Source organism: Dipteris shenzhenensis, chromosome 32 (assembly GCF_047967505.1).
Source record: "Dipteris shenzhenensis isolate YYH24624 ecotype China chromosome 32, Dip_SZ_1.0, whole genome shotgun sequence".
Lineage (NCBI taxonomy): Eukaryota > Viridiplantae > Streptophyta > Polypodiopsida > Gleicheniales > Dipteridaceae > Dipteris > Dipteris shenzhenensis.
The window spans coordinates 6,066,862-6,083,576 of NC_141627.1; the positions used below are offsets into that span (position 1 = coordinate 6,066,862).

The following is a 16,715-nucleotide window of genomic DNA, read 5'->3' on the forward strand; positions in this document are numbered from 1 at the left end:
TGCACTTGTAGTAATCATGCATGCAAGCCCGGTCGTGGTAACTGGAAGGTGAGTGATTGCGGGCCACTACTGTGGTTGATAATTAACTGCCAGCCTAGTGGGTCTTAGCCGCCACCACAAACGTGGCTAGGAATCTTAGATGCCACTATCTCTAATCACTCATTACCATGCAAGTCAGTACTACCGCCTTGAATTCATCAAAATTCGAGCCAATCACCACAGTGGCTCTCACCTTGATAGTGTATTTGGGCTATAACCACTGTGTTGGCTCTCACCTTGACAGTGTAGTTAGGCTACAAACCGCTATTCCATTCCCTTAATCATTTTGTCTTCTATCCCTCTCGACCGTTTTATTCTCCCTTGCAATCAGACTTGCAATCGGACTGCAAACTCAAGCCTCCACTATTCCATTTCCTTCACTGTTTCATCTTCTATACCTCTTAACCATTTCTTTCTCCCTTGTAATCAAACTGCAAACTCAAGCCTCCACTATTCCATTTCCTTCACTGTTTCATCTTCTATCCCTCTCGACCATTTTCTATCTCCCTTGCACTCTTCGTGCAGCTTCTATCCCCTCTTGTAATGGACCCTGCACAGTCCGGAGCTCCTCACACAATCTTTCCTCCCCCTCTGCAGCACAGTGTGAGAGCCCCTCCTCCCTGGATCTTAAAATCGTGACATATGGGAGCTCCTCTCTCGCTCTTCAAAACCCCAATTTGGATGCTCTCTAAAACTTCATCAAGTTGGTACATGAGGTGAGCGTAAAGGAGGGGCAACTAGTCTGTCAAGGTCAGAAGATTACCATTAATGAAAGCGTGATTGAAAATGCTCTAGGAATTTCTGGAGGCAGTTTGCAAGCACACTTTTTCGAGAAGCAGTGGAAGAGATAGGGTATTCTAGATGTATACAAAAATGATCGACATGGAAAGGCATAGAAGAGAAGAAGCAGAGAAGCGCATGAAGGAGCTCCGAGATAGGCTCGAATAAGTAAGAAGTGACAGCATGGCGGCGACAAGGAGCTAGAAAAGATGTAAAAGGAGCTTGAAGATTAGAGAGCAAAAAAGGAGGATCTTTACAAACAACTCTGGCAACATACAGAACGCATTGAACAGTGAAAAGACCAGATGATGGAGGAGCTGAAAAGGAAGAATGCAAAAACCAAAAAGGTGATGCAAAAACTACAAGAGAGCTTCAAGGCCAGGAAGGATGGAGTAGAGAGCAGCTGGGGTAGAGAAGGCAATGAGGCAGCTTTCCAGGCTAGGAAGGATGCAAAGAGCAACCACGATGGAGCAAGTTGCAGCAACCACAGTGGACCAATTTGCAGCAGTAGCCACAGTGACGTTTGTTTTTTCAAAACATTGTTGGAAGTCCAAATAATAAGCTACAAGACTGCAATAACATTACGATAGGGCTGTGCATGAGCTTGCTGTGGCTTTCGATAGTTATGAAAAGTAGTCCGTCGTCCTGAGAAAATTTCAAACTATCGTCCTAAGAAATTTTCAAACTAGAGTGGAAGTCTAGGAAACGGCCCATGAAGATGTTTTCAAGCAATTTAAGCAACTTTAACAAATGTTGAGCAATTCAGATGAAGCTATTGCACAGAGTGAGCAAAGAGTGGAGGAGATGAAGGAGAGCATCCAAGGATGAGGGAGGAAGGAATCAAGAAGCAACTTCATCATGAAGAAACCAAGACTGTGGTATTGACGGCTGCAATAGTTAAATCGGATGCCTATCCTCCTATGCAGCAGGGTGCAAAATGCATGGTTTGGCATACCCTCATCATACATCACTACTGTATCTATTGGCTTGCGTGCTACCACCCTATGCACGCTTTTTTCTTTGGGGTGTTTGTGCACACAAAATGGCTATGTAGAGAATGCCATTTGCCATTGCCCAAGCCATGGACAGATCAAATGTGCCTGCTTGCTACAGCTTTCTACGACGAGAAAGTAGATGCTGCAGCTCAATTCGCCATTTGGGTAAAAGATACCAAAGACAAGGAGCTCAAATTGAAGAAGGCCAAGACCAAGCTTGACTGCGAGGAAAAGGAGCCTGAAGGAAGGAACCAGCCCCCTTCAGGAAAGGAGCAAGAAGGGACGAGCCTACAACCAAAAAGCTCAAATCAAGGAAAGAGAAATCGGCATGAAGGGAGGGGTCGGGCCCCTGCAGGAAGGAACCAACCCCATTCTGGAAAGGGGCAAGGAGGGCCGAGCCTACTATCAGGGAGCTCAACAAGGAGTCCTTGAGATGTAATCTGAAGGAAAGGAGTCTTTGAGGTGTAATCTATGTAATCTGTGTGTAATCTACTGAATTGTTAATCTTCTCCAAAGTTTACTTGGGCAATGTTTTCTTAGCTATGTGACTAGATAGGGTCCTTTGATCCATGCCAAAGACCATAATGTGAGACGAAAGATTTCGATTTGACAAGTAATGTAAGATGAAATATTTCAATTAGATCACTAATGTGAGACTGAAAGATTTCAATTAGTCAACTAATGTGACATGAAAGATTTCGATTAGACAACTAATGTGAGATGAAAGATTTCAATTAAACAACTAACATGAGACTGAAGAATGAGAAGGTTGGGCTCAATGAACTCAAATATTTCGATTAGATAATTAAAATGAGACTGACATAAACTTGAGATACAACCCATCTACTGACCCAACATGCGGGAGGGAACAATAAAAACATCAGCCCCCTTTTTGCTACTACTAAAAGAAGACAAAACACAATCTAATCAAAGTATATAATGAAGCAAAACAATTTTCAACCATCGCATTAGTTTAGGACAGTCACAATTTCAATCATCGGCCAGTTTAGAACATGTTTAGGACAGTCCACCACCCAGCTGGTTTAGGACACGTTCAGGACAGTCACAATTTCAACCATCGGGCTAGTTTAGCGTGACGATATCAACTTCACATATTAGACAATAACAAGTATATTGCTTCTCATTTCTGAATTTTACCATTAGAAAATAACAATATATTACTTTTCATTTCTGAATTTATGCAATGACCTTTGGCATGCTTATGAGCCGTATAGCAAGCAAGTGCATGGAAAAATAAACAATTCAAAATTGTAAATAGTGTTGGATTTATTAAAATATATTTTCACATGCACAAATTACACTTTTCTAACTTCTTCCATTTTTTGGTGAATCTAGATATGAATACGAACAACTATCAATGTTTTAAGACCACCATGCAGTAGTCCCACTAGTTTAGATTCTAAATTTTCAATCCATTTTGGTTTTCCACAAATCAAAAAAAAGTTATGGAGCGTGCCCTCAAATGGGTATGCATCACTTTAGCACAACATTGCAGGCCCGTTAACCCATGCCTAACGTTCTTATTTAGGTATGTCCTTGGGTTGAGGAGAAGGTCATGTGGTGTACTTTTCAATGATTACTCGGTTGCATGTATGTATAGAATAAAAATTTGATGTTTTTGAATAAATTGCTATATCTTATAGTCTTCAGGATGCATGCTTCACATGCAACATAGAACTTGTAATGCTTTAACAGTCTCGTTCCAAATCCTTATTCCATAATTTTTTGCTCTCATGTTCAATTTGGAATATGTACTACAGCTTGAAGACAAAGTTTGCCAAATTCCATTGAGCAATGCATAAGTTATGGGTTATACAAGATACCTATATACAAAAAAAGTCCCTAAACCTTACCAAAAATTGCTACACCCAAGTAGACAATGGCCCTATACTAAGTGTTTTGCAAAAAAGTGTCAACCTAATAGATTTTGGACACCTCATGCCTTGGTTAACTACTTTCTATTCTACTCTCTCTCTCTCTCTCTCTCTCTCTCTCTCTCTCTCTCAACTCATAGCATTATCCTCCTCTATTGATATACTCCAATGCTACATAAAAGCTAAATTTTTTGAAATAATGAAGACAATGCTATCGAGCACATCATGTGCTCTCTTTTTTTTCACACACCCCCCCACACACACACGTATGCACACACACAAACTTTGCACATCGCTTTGCATTTGCAAGCAATTGCATTATAGCACTCAAGTTTTCCCAATGGTTCTACATACAAGATTCCATTGCAAGAGCTGTAAAGTAATCATCGATTCATCTTCACGATCATTTGCATTTAGCAAGACCTAAGGCAGTGCTCAAGAGTACTTGTAAAGCTTGTTTAAGTAGTTTTTGGCTACGAACATTAGTGATGTGGATAGCACCCCTTGTTTCCTTCTTCCCTACCTCCCCTTCCTTTGTTCTTGGGAATCCCCTTCTCTATAGCCCTCGCTTTTTGTCCCTTTCTTGTTTCTCTACAGCCCTACCTCTTCCGTTCTCGAGGGCTATACCCTTGTACTCTCATCAATGGTGATAAAGTTATTTCTGCATAGAATAATAGATGCCCATGCAGCTGCACAGCATCAACTAAAGGTTGTTGCTTGTCCTTGGCACTTATTGTCGCTTCGTTATAAGAGCCAGTGCACACGAGATACAAATGCGCAACTAGTGGCACAACAAGATTTTGTTCACACACATAAATTACTCAAAGAGGCTTTGGCATTTAATAGTGGTTGGTGGAGCATTTACTAGATGTTGGACAGAGGTCTGAGTACTTTCAAGGAGCTCTGCATTTGAGAGGTGGGAAGTTCTCATTGGCCTACCCATCTAAATCTGTACGCTTTTTGGAGCATTGAAGGCACTTTAACCCACTCTCAACCCACTCTCAATTTGAAATGCTGGCCTCCTATTGGCTGGAGGTGAAATAGAGCACTCGTGCTCAAAATGGCACCTTTAAAAAATGAGTTGCATAAAGGAGCACCAATGGCACTCCAACTGGGCCTCGAAATTTGAGCCAACCTTCAAAACTCACCAAGAGTGGTGCATTTTAGGGCTCTGTGTGCACTAAGCCTAAACTCGCATCTTCTCTCGCGACCTGAGCGTTGTCTTCTTAATTAAATGAAGCGCAAAATATCGGCAACCTGTTATTACTACTCCCAGTCCCTAATACGTAACAAACTGCAGCCGACGTAGTTGCCACAACCCCCAAGGGATGCGGTTTTGTAGGGAATATTGCATCGAAAAAGGCTCATAAAGCCTGGCGAGAACCATTGCATGGACTGGTAATTGCACGTAATTACGTAAGCAGGAGGCTATCGTCTCGTTTCTCTTCTCATGCATGGCCATGCACCCAGCTACGTAACAAGTACGGCACACCTTCCGTAGTTACGATTCGATCGATAAAGCTTTGCCCCTCAGCATAGCACGTAACGAGGCTAGCTTCTCGTTTTTCTTCTCCTGCATTCATCGCTCCTTCACGTTGTCGCTTGCATGGCCATTTGCAGTACCGCTCCCACGCCTCCCGCCCAAGTTCAGCATGCCTGCCTCCCCTCCTGCTACCTCTAATTTGCTCGCAGAATCTGTACATGCCTTGCCCGTGACATTGCTCGATCATCGCCTTCCCCGTTCGCCACACCACCCACTTACCCATCTGCCCACCACCCAGCTCACCTTCTCGCAACCGCCTTGCGTGACTCGCGTTCATGTCCAGACTGTAGCGAGCTCGTGCTACATTACATTAACTAGTCAGCACCTTCCTGCACTGCTCATTCGGCTGCGCGCTTCGCCTTTCTTTCGTTCGCAGTTGGTTAATGCACCATGCCGATCGCCTCGGATTGTGCCATACGTGGTGCCTTTACTCTCCGATAGTCCTCCGCATCCATCCTGATCGCAGTCGTGAAGGGAGCGTTCTCTGTAAGTTGGTGCAACACAAGTCTCCAGATGGACTTAGAAGGCAGGAATCGGAAGGGCCGCAGTAAGCACATTAGAGTAGCAGCGGGCCTTACATGCTTGCAATTCTTGTTTGCTTTCCACGCAACATTCCTACTCTACTTCATGACGCCAAAAGTCGACCTTACAATTACGGGACCAGACACCTCCTGGACTTCCGAAATCACGAAGCACTGGCGAGGCTTTCTGCTCCCCTTCTATGTTCCTTTTCAAGGCTCTAGTCCATTATCTAAACAAACTATCTGCGTCTATGAGAAGATAGACTTTGAACAGAAGGTTTCCAACGACTCCCGAATGCTGTCTCTGAAAGCGAATTTCTACAGGGAGATCCTACAATTCCAACAGCGAACGCGGGGCTGCGAGACATTAAAAGAGTTACTGTCCCTGCCTTCTCGTTCTCTTACAGCTCCGCCCAAAGTCACAGTCTTGCTAAATCATTTCAGAAGAAAGACACTGTGTGCCCAAATTGAGGCGCTGTTATCGCAAACCGTCCCCTTTCATCGTCTTTGGGTTTTAGCATTCCGAAGCCCGAATGAGAAAGTTCTGCGGACTGTTGTGGATGCGTTTAATGACTCTCGCATCTCCTTCGTCGGCTCGACCTACGACTTCAAATATTACGGTAGATTCCAGCTTGCTCTACAAGCAGACGAAGCTGATTACGTTTACATTTTAGATGACGACATGCTCCCGGGGAAGAAGATGCTACAGATTCTGACGCACGCTGCTGGGACAACAAAGTATGGCCATGCTGCGCTAGGAAGCATTGGCCGCATTCTTCCCTTTAGAAAGAAAGATTTCAGCTTTCCCAGTTACCGCACCTATGGGATCAGAGAAGCTGGTTTATATTTGCCCGATCCTGCTTACAAAATTGTAGTGGAGCATGCCGTGGAGGTTGATTTTTTATCGAGCTCTTGGTTTCTTCCTGTCGCATTACTGAAAACATTGTTTACGGAAACTCCATTCACATTTGCAACCGGTGAAGATCTTCATCTGAGGTAAGTGTTTTGACTATTTTCATTGTTCCCACATCTGTTTGGCAGCATGACCGCTCAATGTCCACATGATATGTCTACGTAATCTTGCGATTTTCTGATCATTGACTTGCCTCAGAACTTAGAACTTTTGAGGAGCGATATATTCCCTTGCCTTGAAGGGCATATGTGACAGAACAAAAGCTTCGTTGCTATATTCAAGTTGACCATGTCAAGAAGAAATTGCTACCGGCAGCAGTAGCACAAGAATTTGAATGTGCGATAATGTATACACCTCAAAGAATTCAATTTTTAAACAGGAGGTGCGGTCAAAAGTAGAGGCTGTCTGTATCAAAAGAGCTGTCTCACGGTGCCACAAATAACATCCTTACCAGGGTGTTGGTTGAAGGCAAGACTTGGTTAGTCATAGTTCTGGGCAGTTACATCGAATTAGGTACTCAGGCCCATTTTTGCCCTTAGATACTGATTTAAATCTTCTATTAAGTTGCCCAAGCTAGCCACTCTGCAATGAAGTCATGGATTGAGGTGGGATTAAGTTGGGGAGAGAGAGAGAGAGACTCCAATGCCAGAACCTATTAACAGAGACAGAGTGGACTGTTGGTTAAGCGAGTGAGTCGGAGAGAGAAGAAGAAGAAGAAAAGAAACAGATGCCAATGTCAGAACCTGTTAACATAGCCACAAAGTGGGCTATTGGTTATGGTCCAACATCTAGCTCGTGCTTCAATGTATTAGATGGAGGCAAGACCCACCCATAAGTCTGTAATACAGCTCCAATTAATGCTGCATAGTTTGCTAGACTAGGGTAGTTCTGGAAGGCAGAATGGTCAGTACGATGCCAGGAGGAAGAACCCCTTTATGGACTAAATGGCTTGCATCTGGACATAGTGGCCTACAAATGCCCTGACGGCTTACAATTATCTGACCTACGCACTAAAGAGACTCACTGGTGTACATAGGATCCCTAGAGTGTCCCCCAAAATTGCTTACTCGCTAAAGAGCTCTGTACGTTTGCCCCATCACACCACGGTGGGTTATATCAATGTGTGTTTAGAGCAATCAAGTACCAGTTGCCTGAACTGTCATTCAGTTCTTCTACCGTTCTGTCATGCCAACTGATGATGAGATATGGTATCCTGGCTAACAGAAGGTGGCATGCCTTCTCGGTTCAGGTTTTTGAGGTTGAGACAAATAATTGGACACGTTTTGGGGTTGGACATCAGCAACCCACTGGGAATTTCTCAATCCTTAACTTTTTGTCATCATAAACTGACTCTATGTATTACACTATTACTTCTTCCCTTGAGGGTCAGAGGTCCATTATAGGAGAGTGGTGATCCTTTCTCCTCTATCCTCATCATCTCTGTGGCTGCTTCAATCCTCAACCCTCCTCCTGTTCCCTTCTCCTTGACCTGCTTCTCCTCCCCTCCCCTTCGCCTTCTCCCTGCAATTCCTCTCATTTCTGCTCCCCTTGCCTTCTCCTTGTCCTCTTCTTCTCCCTTCTCCCCCTTTCCAGTTCTTTTGTTTTGTGCATATTGCTTAAGCTCTCCCGCTCACTGCTTGCTGTTAATACTCTTTCCCCTGCTGCTGCTAGTGCCACTGAGCTCCCCTGCTGCTGCTGGTTTCGCTGTGCTGCCCAATGCTGCCTTCCCACTTGCTGCTGCGATTGCTGCAATTAGTTGGCTGCCTTGGGTGAGTGTGTTTGTTGGTGGTTTTTAAGGTATGATTCATTTTGTTGTTTGTGTCTTCCAGGGAGACAGGGAGGTATCAATGGCAGTGGCAACAGGAAGAGGAAGGAGAGAGAGAGAGAGAGAGAGAGAGAGAGACAGGGAGGTATCAATGGCAGTGGCAACAGGAAGAGGAAGGAGAGAGAGAGAGAGAGAGAGAGAGAGAGAGAGAGAGAGAGAGAGGGCGGGGGGATGTTGAGTAGTTGTAATTCTTCTCCTTGTCAATCCTAAATTGATGCTTTTACATTTCTACTCGAAGTCGTGATTTTATGATGAATTCTCATGTGAATGTTTTACTTGAATGTACATTATGAAGTTAATCGATTGCGTGTGAGTTGGGGTTTTGGGCTCAATCAAGGAATTTAGAATCTTGTGAGGCCTAACAAGATCTATGCATGCATAAGTTTAAAGGTTTTCTACTACATCAAGCTTTTAGGTATTGAAAAATACTGTTTTCGCCAGCATCCTCTATATCTCAGTGTCTTGCTTTTGGCAGCTATCAGTTGCAAAAGTATGAGGGTGCAGGATCATTTGTAATGCCAATGGATCCACAGGACAAGGATACCTGGGGTGACACTGAGCACAGATTGGCATATGTGTCAGAGACGACCGTTATCCACAAAGATGTTGTTCATTTGAGAGATAGTCAATGGTGGCAAGCAATGTCCCAAGGATTTGTCACACAATGGGCGAGAATGTATCCTCAGCAGTCAGATGCATTGTTTTATGCACACTCTTTGAATGAGATGGTAGGGCTTGCACCTCTAATTAAGCGTTTCCGCAACACTCCTGGAAAGAAAGCTCATGTGGTTGTTGCAGGTGGAGTCCACTGTCCCTGTGAAAAGGCAGCATTACTACTGGGATGGTCACCAAACTCATGCTATCAACGTCGATTCAAAATATTTGACCTTGGAATTGGTCCTGTTGACCCAGTCACGTATAATGTGACTCTTATACGGGAGATCCTTCCTGCAATTAAGGGTCTGATCAAGATCCACTCACCAGCTGTAATACTTACTGTGACTGACTTGCATCCAAATGTTCGTGATGCCTTACTATTGGCAATGGATCAACACAGTACCACTCTGGTTCGGCTACCTCAAACCTCTGTTCCACAAAGCCTATGGATAGCTGATTTAAAGTCCTCAGCTTTAGAACGTAAGATCTATTCCTAAAGCGTTACCAATTTGACCATCACAGCATACAAAACCCTCCTGCTGAAGCTATCATAAAAAATTAAGCTTTGTCGTTCTCTGTATTTATGGGCTGATTGTCAAATTGAAAGAGTCAACTTGAAAAACTGAAAACAAATGTTTGGCAGAAGTTTCTGTTACTATTTCAGATTGTTTGCTGCATGTATTTATGTGGCCTCGTTGACTGTGGGTGCTACTTGCAGAATGGAATAAGATGCGAATTTCAATCAACATTGTGACTCAAGATCGACCTGCATCACTGCAACGACTGTTGAAATCAATTTCTGAAGCCCATTATTTGGGGGATGATATCCCTATCTCCTTTAACATGGATAGTGAAGTAGACAGAGCAAGCCTGCAGCTCGTTGATAATTTCAAATGGCCACATGGGCAGAAGCTTGTTCGTCGCCGAACTATCCAAGGTGGCCTTATAAGAGCTGTTAGTGAGAGTTGGTATCCATCTGCTGATGATGACTTTGGCCTTATTCTGGAAGACGATATTGAAGTTTCACCCTTTTTTTATTTGTGGCTAAAGTATTCTTTGCTCACTTATCACTACAGCCCGCATTCGCCAATGCCAGAGCTATTGTCGATAGCTCTACATACACCAAGGGTGATAGAGGTTGTTAAAGAGAGACCCATGTGGAATGCAACAGAGTTTTTTAAGAACGTGCATCCCAATAGCCCTTACCTGCATCAGCTACCCTGCAGCTGGGGAGGATTATTCTTTCCCAAGCACTGGAGGGAATTTTCTAAATACATGGCGACGAGATACACCAAAGACGCGAAACAGAATCCTGTGCAAATTCCACACTCAAGGACAAACGGATGGCAAGCTTCTTGGAAGAAGTTTCTAATTGACCTTATGTACGTCCGTGGTTATGTCACTCTATACCCCAATTTTCCCAATCAAACAAGCTTTTCTACAAATCATATGGAGCCTGGGGCACATATAAATGCATCGGACAACGTCGTTTTTCATAAGAAAGAAGACTTTGAAGTCCCCCTCATGCTCGAGGATTTCAGCAAACTGTTACCTGATCAAAAGCTGCCTCCTCCATCAAAATTGCCTGTGATTAATCTCTTCAATCAAATCACTACCATGAAGGGTCTCAAGGCTGCAGGGGCCAAACTTGGTCAAGACGTTCTACATTGTAACTCCACCCAAGTTGTCACAGTGGATGAGCATACTGGAGATCCGATAAAATGCATCTCAATTGGGGAGATCCGATAAAATGCATCTCAATTCGTTGAAACCTTCTAGGGCTTATAGCATTTTACTAGGAGTACCTAAGCTCTCTTTCAATTTGTAATTTATGGAGATTTTCCTACAAAATTTGCCTTTTAATAGCCCATCACCTTTCAAAAAATCATTTGCTTGCACTCTTGTTCTTCAAATATTATATTCTTCTAATATCGTACTTCACTGTCCCCCAAGAAAACAAAATGTTGGCTTACTTATATAAATCAAGGACTTTATATTTTTGCTAATCGTGAACACACACACTTTTTCTTTAAAAAAAGAGTTGAACATACACACACACATGCACACACAGACACACACACACACGCACACACACTTGACTTCTCACTTTGTTTGGATATGTTCCGCTCATGTTTCGTCTATACTCGCGATTGTTGTGTTAGGCATGGATCGCAATAGACGTCTTCGATACCCCACTTGTCGACTACACCCTAGTGTATCGTGCACTAACAATCAGGAGCACCCCTTGAATGAGCCTTGAACTGACCTGAACAATCATGGTGAACCTAGGAGTTTCATGTTAGGCGTTACCCAGTCCTGACATGACATCCACTATCTGAAGTAAAGATAGTGGAGTCCATTGCTAACACTATATTAGGGAATTTGGGAGTTTCCAAGTAGTTTGGGACTTCCCAATGTGGCTAAGATTTGGCCACATGGTCAAATCTGAACCCATTACTTGAAAATGGAATCCATCCTAAACACCATATTAGTGAATCCTCCCAAGTCCCACATTCAAATAAGGGTTCAAGTTTTGGCCACATGGTCAAATCTTAACCCTTTACTTGAAAGTGGTACTTGGGAGATTCCCAAATAGTGTTTGCTGATACAATATGATATGGTTAAAGTTAGATGATCAACGAGTAGTGCCATGATATACGTTTTCATTGCTGCTAGTTTTATGTTCTCCGTAGTATTAGTAGTAGTAAAGAAACTCCCCATTTGAGACAATACAACTTCATTTTGTAAAACACTGGTATTGTGCACAGTCGAGGTATTACAATGCCTAAGAATTGGAGCCCTGTGGGCATCATCTGTAACTGTGCGGCGAAGTCACTTTAGAGCTCTTCCCATTGACAAATTACTTCTAAAACTTGGAGCTGCAGGTACATGGCAGCCATCTGACACATCTTTGTGTAGGCATTCTCAATATCCAAACACTTGCCAATTTGTGACAACAATGCATGCAGTTGTTGATTGTTACCAATTGTGCTCGTTCTTTTGCAACACCAGTCGATGCTCACTAACTGCGTCTTGCAACATCATGGGAGGGAAGGTAAAATCTCGTGCAACACATGCTCCCTGGTGCCCTTCTCCTCTCCTTCTACTTTAGCATTCTCTTCAATGCCCATGTAAAGCTCACTTGAAGTCACCAAGAATACATGATAATTGAAGTCACATAAGAACTCACTTTGCATCTTCGAGCAAATGGTGAGCTCAAAGTGTTTTTTTAAAAAAGAAACGCAATAGTTGACGTGAAGAGTCTTGAATTTTGTATGATTACCTAAAATGGGATTGCTGATGTTTGTCGGAGGGTTTTATACTACTGGCACAATGTGTGGCATAGATCATTCATTGCATACTCTAGAATATGACGCAAAGTCCACATCACGGCCTAGCATGAACTTTGCATACAATATCCAAGGGCAAAGTATAGGGGGATGCACTCGCTATGAGGTTTCTTTGCATTGATGAACTCCCAAATGATGGATGCATTCTCCTTAATGGCTTGATTGCAACAGTGCACATTGGGCCATTGTCCGTGGCTGAGGCAGTCTCCCTCCCATAAAGCCATGCTGTCATTGTTCGTGACCATGTGCTTGATTTGCAAGTATTTCAAGCCATCACGGTTATGCAATGGATTGGCAAGGGTAATTTCTTGTGCCTCTCCTATCCTGGTTGCTTGCATGGTAGCATTAGCCACATCCATCAAGAATTTCATTGCTGGAGTAGCGCGCATGTGTGTGTCTTGTGCTTGATGCTTGGCTTGTGTAGATGGTCAAGAGGGTGTTCTTGATGATGATGCCATTGCTATGAGAATGAAAACCTTAAACCTAATAGTAAAGGTACAAACAAAATTTATCAAAATTCCAATGATTACATGCACAAAATGAAACATTCAATTACATTCGGCCAACATCAATTCGAAAACAGTGCTTGATATTTACCAATATTTGAAGCACATATAGCTTGGAAAGGAATACGTTTACAAAACCAACATTTCTTTTCAAATATAAAACTATCCACAGTTTGAACATTTGCACATGATGAGATGTCAAAATAAATGATTTTATACATAGGTTTTCATTTCAGATATTGGTCGTATTGCGACAATTTCATTGGCATTGTGTGTGTGCAATTTGGTCAAAAGGAGATCCATTGTCATCCTTTCCTTAGCTTCGTTCTTGATAGAAGTGCCTTGCAATTGCATAATAGCTTGATTACATATGCTAGATACAATTGGTAACATTCGACAAAGTAGATCTACAGCCCACAAGAAAGTTTGCTATTTTGCAAAATAACCAACTAGCAGCATAGCAATCTGAATTGTCTAACCATGTGCCATTTGGTTGAGGGTTTGCAACATTCCTTGCATATAGATTTGGTTCAAACTAGGGAAATCTTGCCCAAGGTGCATGTGCCTCACCTTGCTTGTACTTGCTCTCAGTCCTATGTACACAATTAACACCTTCCCTGGTCGATAATGCCCACCTACATCAATTTTCCATCTGGTGCAAAATCCAACATATAGTTGTAGGAATTCAAATTGCTGTTTCGAAACCCATGCTTGTGCATTGCTTTCATTGCACTAGCAATTGCAGCACAAATTACCAAAGCATTCTGACAAAATAAGCATGCTCGCATCGACTTCGCACATCATGCCACTCATGCCAAGGCTATTCACGGGGTTGCCTCGACATGCCCAATTAGGATAATCATGAAACATGGAAAGTAGGCTGATAAACATGTCATGAATACTACCTCCATTGAAGAAAGGGATGATAATCTAAAGCTCACTGATGTGCGTATAACCAATGGCTTGATACACGACCGTATTCATAACAGTGATGGCAAGCTTTGTCTTCAACGATGCATGGGCATGTGCAGTATCGTGTCTCAATTTATTGCCAGCATAAAATAGGCTTGGCCTGAAACCTGGCACACCCTCTATCTTGACCCGATACACTCTTCCACTCCCCTGCCCAATTCTTTAAGAGGTGTCAATGTAGCTAGTGGAAAGTGTATTGCGGTGGACCACATATCGACAAACTTTGCGCATAGATCTATCTATGCCTGGCCATCGAGGCTTTTCGGGCTTATCTTTTCCGAAGACCCACTAGCAATCAGAATATAATGTTGCAGGGCCATATTAGATGCTCTGCCTTCTTGCTGCTATGCCTCTCTCCTATTGGTTTTTTTTGTGAATAGCGGCATGATATTCTTTCCATTCGATGAGCCATCTCTATAGCTTTGCTTTTCCATCATCTATCAAGGGAAGTGTCTGGTTTACTATTTCCCACTGTGCAATTATATCACAAAGTACCCTAAGCAAGAAGGACAATACGACTTCTTTTAACTCAAATTGCTCCATTTCTGCAAGCCTTGGCCAAACACATTGAAACTGGATAAATATTCATACATTGTTAGGACCTAACGGGTTTAGCCCTAAGGTGTACTATTTTTTCATTTATGCACTCATAGGTCCACTATCTTGGCGTTGCCTAAAAATTTTGTATTTCTTTTTATTTCACATGCACTATTAAGGCATCTCACTTCCACTCAGGGGATATTTGTGCATGTGTGGTTCGCACAATCCACTGTGAGTGCCATGTGTTAGGGCCCAACGGGTTTAGCCCTAAGTGGGGATGCCAAGAGGTGTGTGCACATGGGGATACCAAGAGGCACATGTGTGGGCAATGAAGGGGCAAAGACATTTCTATATGTATGTATACAAGGCAACACGATTATCAATGCAATTATTCATCTTCCATTCTTGTCTCGTCTCTCTTCTTGTTGTTGTTTTGAGAGTCTCTCCTGTATTCTTCCATGTAGGGACTATTAGGGCCTCTACATACATTCAATTCATCCAGCAAAACCTTGGTGTGCGAGATTTCTCTAATTTGCTCCCCACTCAATCCGATAATATGTCGAATAGACACCCTATGGAGATAGTTCTGCAAGTCGACTTTCAAGCTCTCTCTCTCTCTCTCTCTATCTATCTATCTATCTATTGAAGTGGCTGCCATGAGGGAAGTGGAAGTAATGACCTAATGCACACAACAATAATTGTGTAAGTACTTGAATTCAATATACTACAAGGACAACAAGAACCAAATGTGCATACAAAAACATAAAAGGAAGCAATTATCTGATTCACACAAGTGACAACAATCAGTACACCCTCACCCAAATTGCTATGCTACAGTGACAACAAGAACTAAGTTGCATGTGCAAACCCATGCAACACCGTTTCTTTAAGAAACATAATTGAATTCTACGCACAAAGTTGCAAACATGAAACTCCTAATAGATACTTATAATCTAACACTAAAAGAATCATTGTGGGCTCTACAAACAAATTGTGTGGACTCTAAAACAACAGTGTGGACTCAACAAACTATCGAGGCTAAATCAAAGCATGAAAATGTAGTAACTAGTCAAAAAGACCCTATTGAAGGGAGAGAGGCTATAAAAGATGAAACGGAAACATATAATAGCATCATAGGACCAAGATGATCTAGATCACACATGATTGCACAATCACGCATCTAATTGGAAAGGTCGTCATTGAGATGAGTCCTGTCGGTCGAAACGAGCTATCATTCAGACAACAACCGGTTCTACTGACACCGATACATAATATACATAAGTGTATAACACTATACCAAAGTGAGGTGAATCTAGCCAGTCAAAAAGCGAGCCATCACCTGGCTTAAATCATCGTAGTACCTAAAACACTTCACTCAGGGTGAGATGAATCCGATTGACTAAAGCCAGTCATCAACCAGACCTAAATGATAAACACATCACTCACACACACACACACACACATCTCCCTCTCTCTCTTTCTCTCTGTCACTCCCTCTCTCACTTTCCCTCTCTCAACAGCTAAGGCAAGGTGAATTCAACTGTCTAAAGAGAGCCATCACCCGGCCCCCACTGAGAAAAAGAGAGGAAGAAACTCACCAAAAGCAAGCGGCAAAGGCATCCGAACTTCAATGGTGAATGCAATAGGTGGGATTTTGAAAGAATATTGGGAAAATGGTGGGGCCTCCCCCTTTTATAGATCTTGCCTGTATATGCCATGTGGTGTAACCATACACTGCATGGTATGTACAAGCCAATAAAATCATGCCACTGTGCATGCATGCATTCATCAATCGGATCCCACTTAGTATCCCTATACATCTCGTAGAGTAAAAGACCAATTATACCACGGGGTGCACCATTTAATCAAGTGGTATCTTTAAATTGTGTGTAGTCTCTAGACACTACATGGTGTATTTTGTTGATACCGCACAGTGTAAGGTGATACTGCGCGTTGTATTGTTGGTCATCTGATACATGTTGACCAGTTTGAAAAATGCATTTTTTGGGTTTTGAACGTTCTCAAATGTTTTTAAAATGAAAAGAACTTTTTTTCTAGAAAAAAGTGCTTTAAAAGTCCCAACCTTTGCTTGCTAGAGGTGTTGGCATGACACCCCTAGCCTTTGCAATCTAGTGCTCTTGGCCATTGCCTAAGCACACCCTCGTGCATCCTTTTCTAT

At 42.6% G+C, this 16,715-nt stretch overlaps 1 protein-coding gene across 1 annotated transcript; it reads left to right on the plus strand.

Moving 5' to 3' along the window:
• The first annotated feature begins 5,357 nt into the window (after positions 1-5,357).
• Positions 5,358-10,917, plus strand: LOC147880233 (uncharacterized). The gene is made up of 3 exons (XM_087370382.1): positions 5,358-6,769; positions 8,987-9,648; positions 9,887-10,917. The coding sequence occupies exons 1-3, from the start codon at positions 5,766-5,768 to the stop codon at positions 10,915-10,917; spliced, it is 2,697 nt and encodes an 898-aa protein (XP_087226508.1). The 5' UTR covers positions 5,358-5,765.
• Positions 10,918-16,715: the final 5,798 nt, after the last annotated feature.

What these genes read in the sequence shown, in the direction of transcription:
- LOC147880233 (XM_087370382.1), top strand. Translation starts at nt 5,766, where the DNA reads ATGGACTTAGAAGGCAGGAATCGGAAGGGCCGCAGTAAGCACATTAGA. An exon ending in GGTGAAGATCTTCATCTGAG is followed by an intron (nt 6,770 to 8,986) that starts GTAAGTGTTTTG and finishes TGCTTTTGGCAG; the next exon opens with CTATCAGTTGCAAAAGTATG. An exon ending in AAAGTCCTCAGCTTTAGAAC is followed by an intron (nt 9,649 to 9,886) that starts GTAAGATCTATT and finishes TGCTACTTGCAG; the next exon opens with AATGGAATAAGATGCGAATT.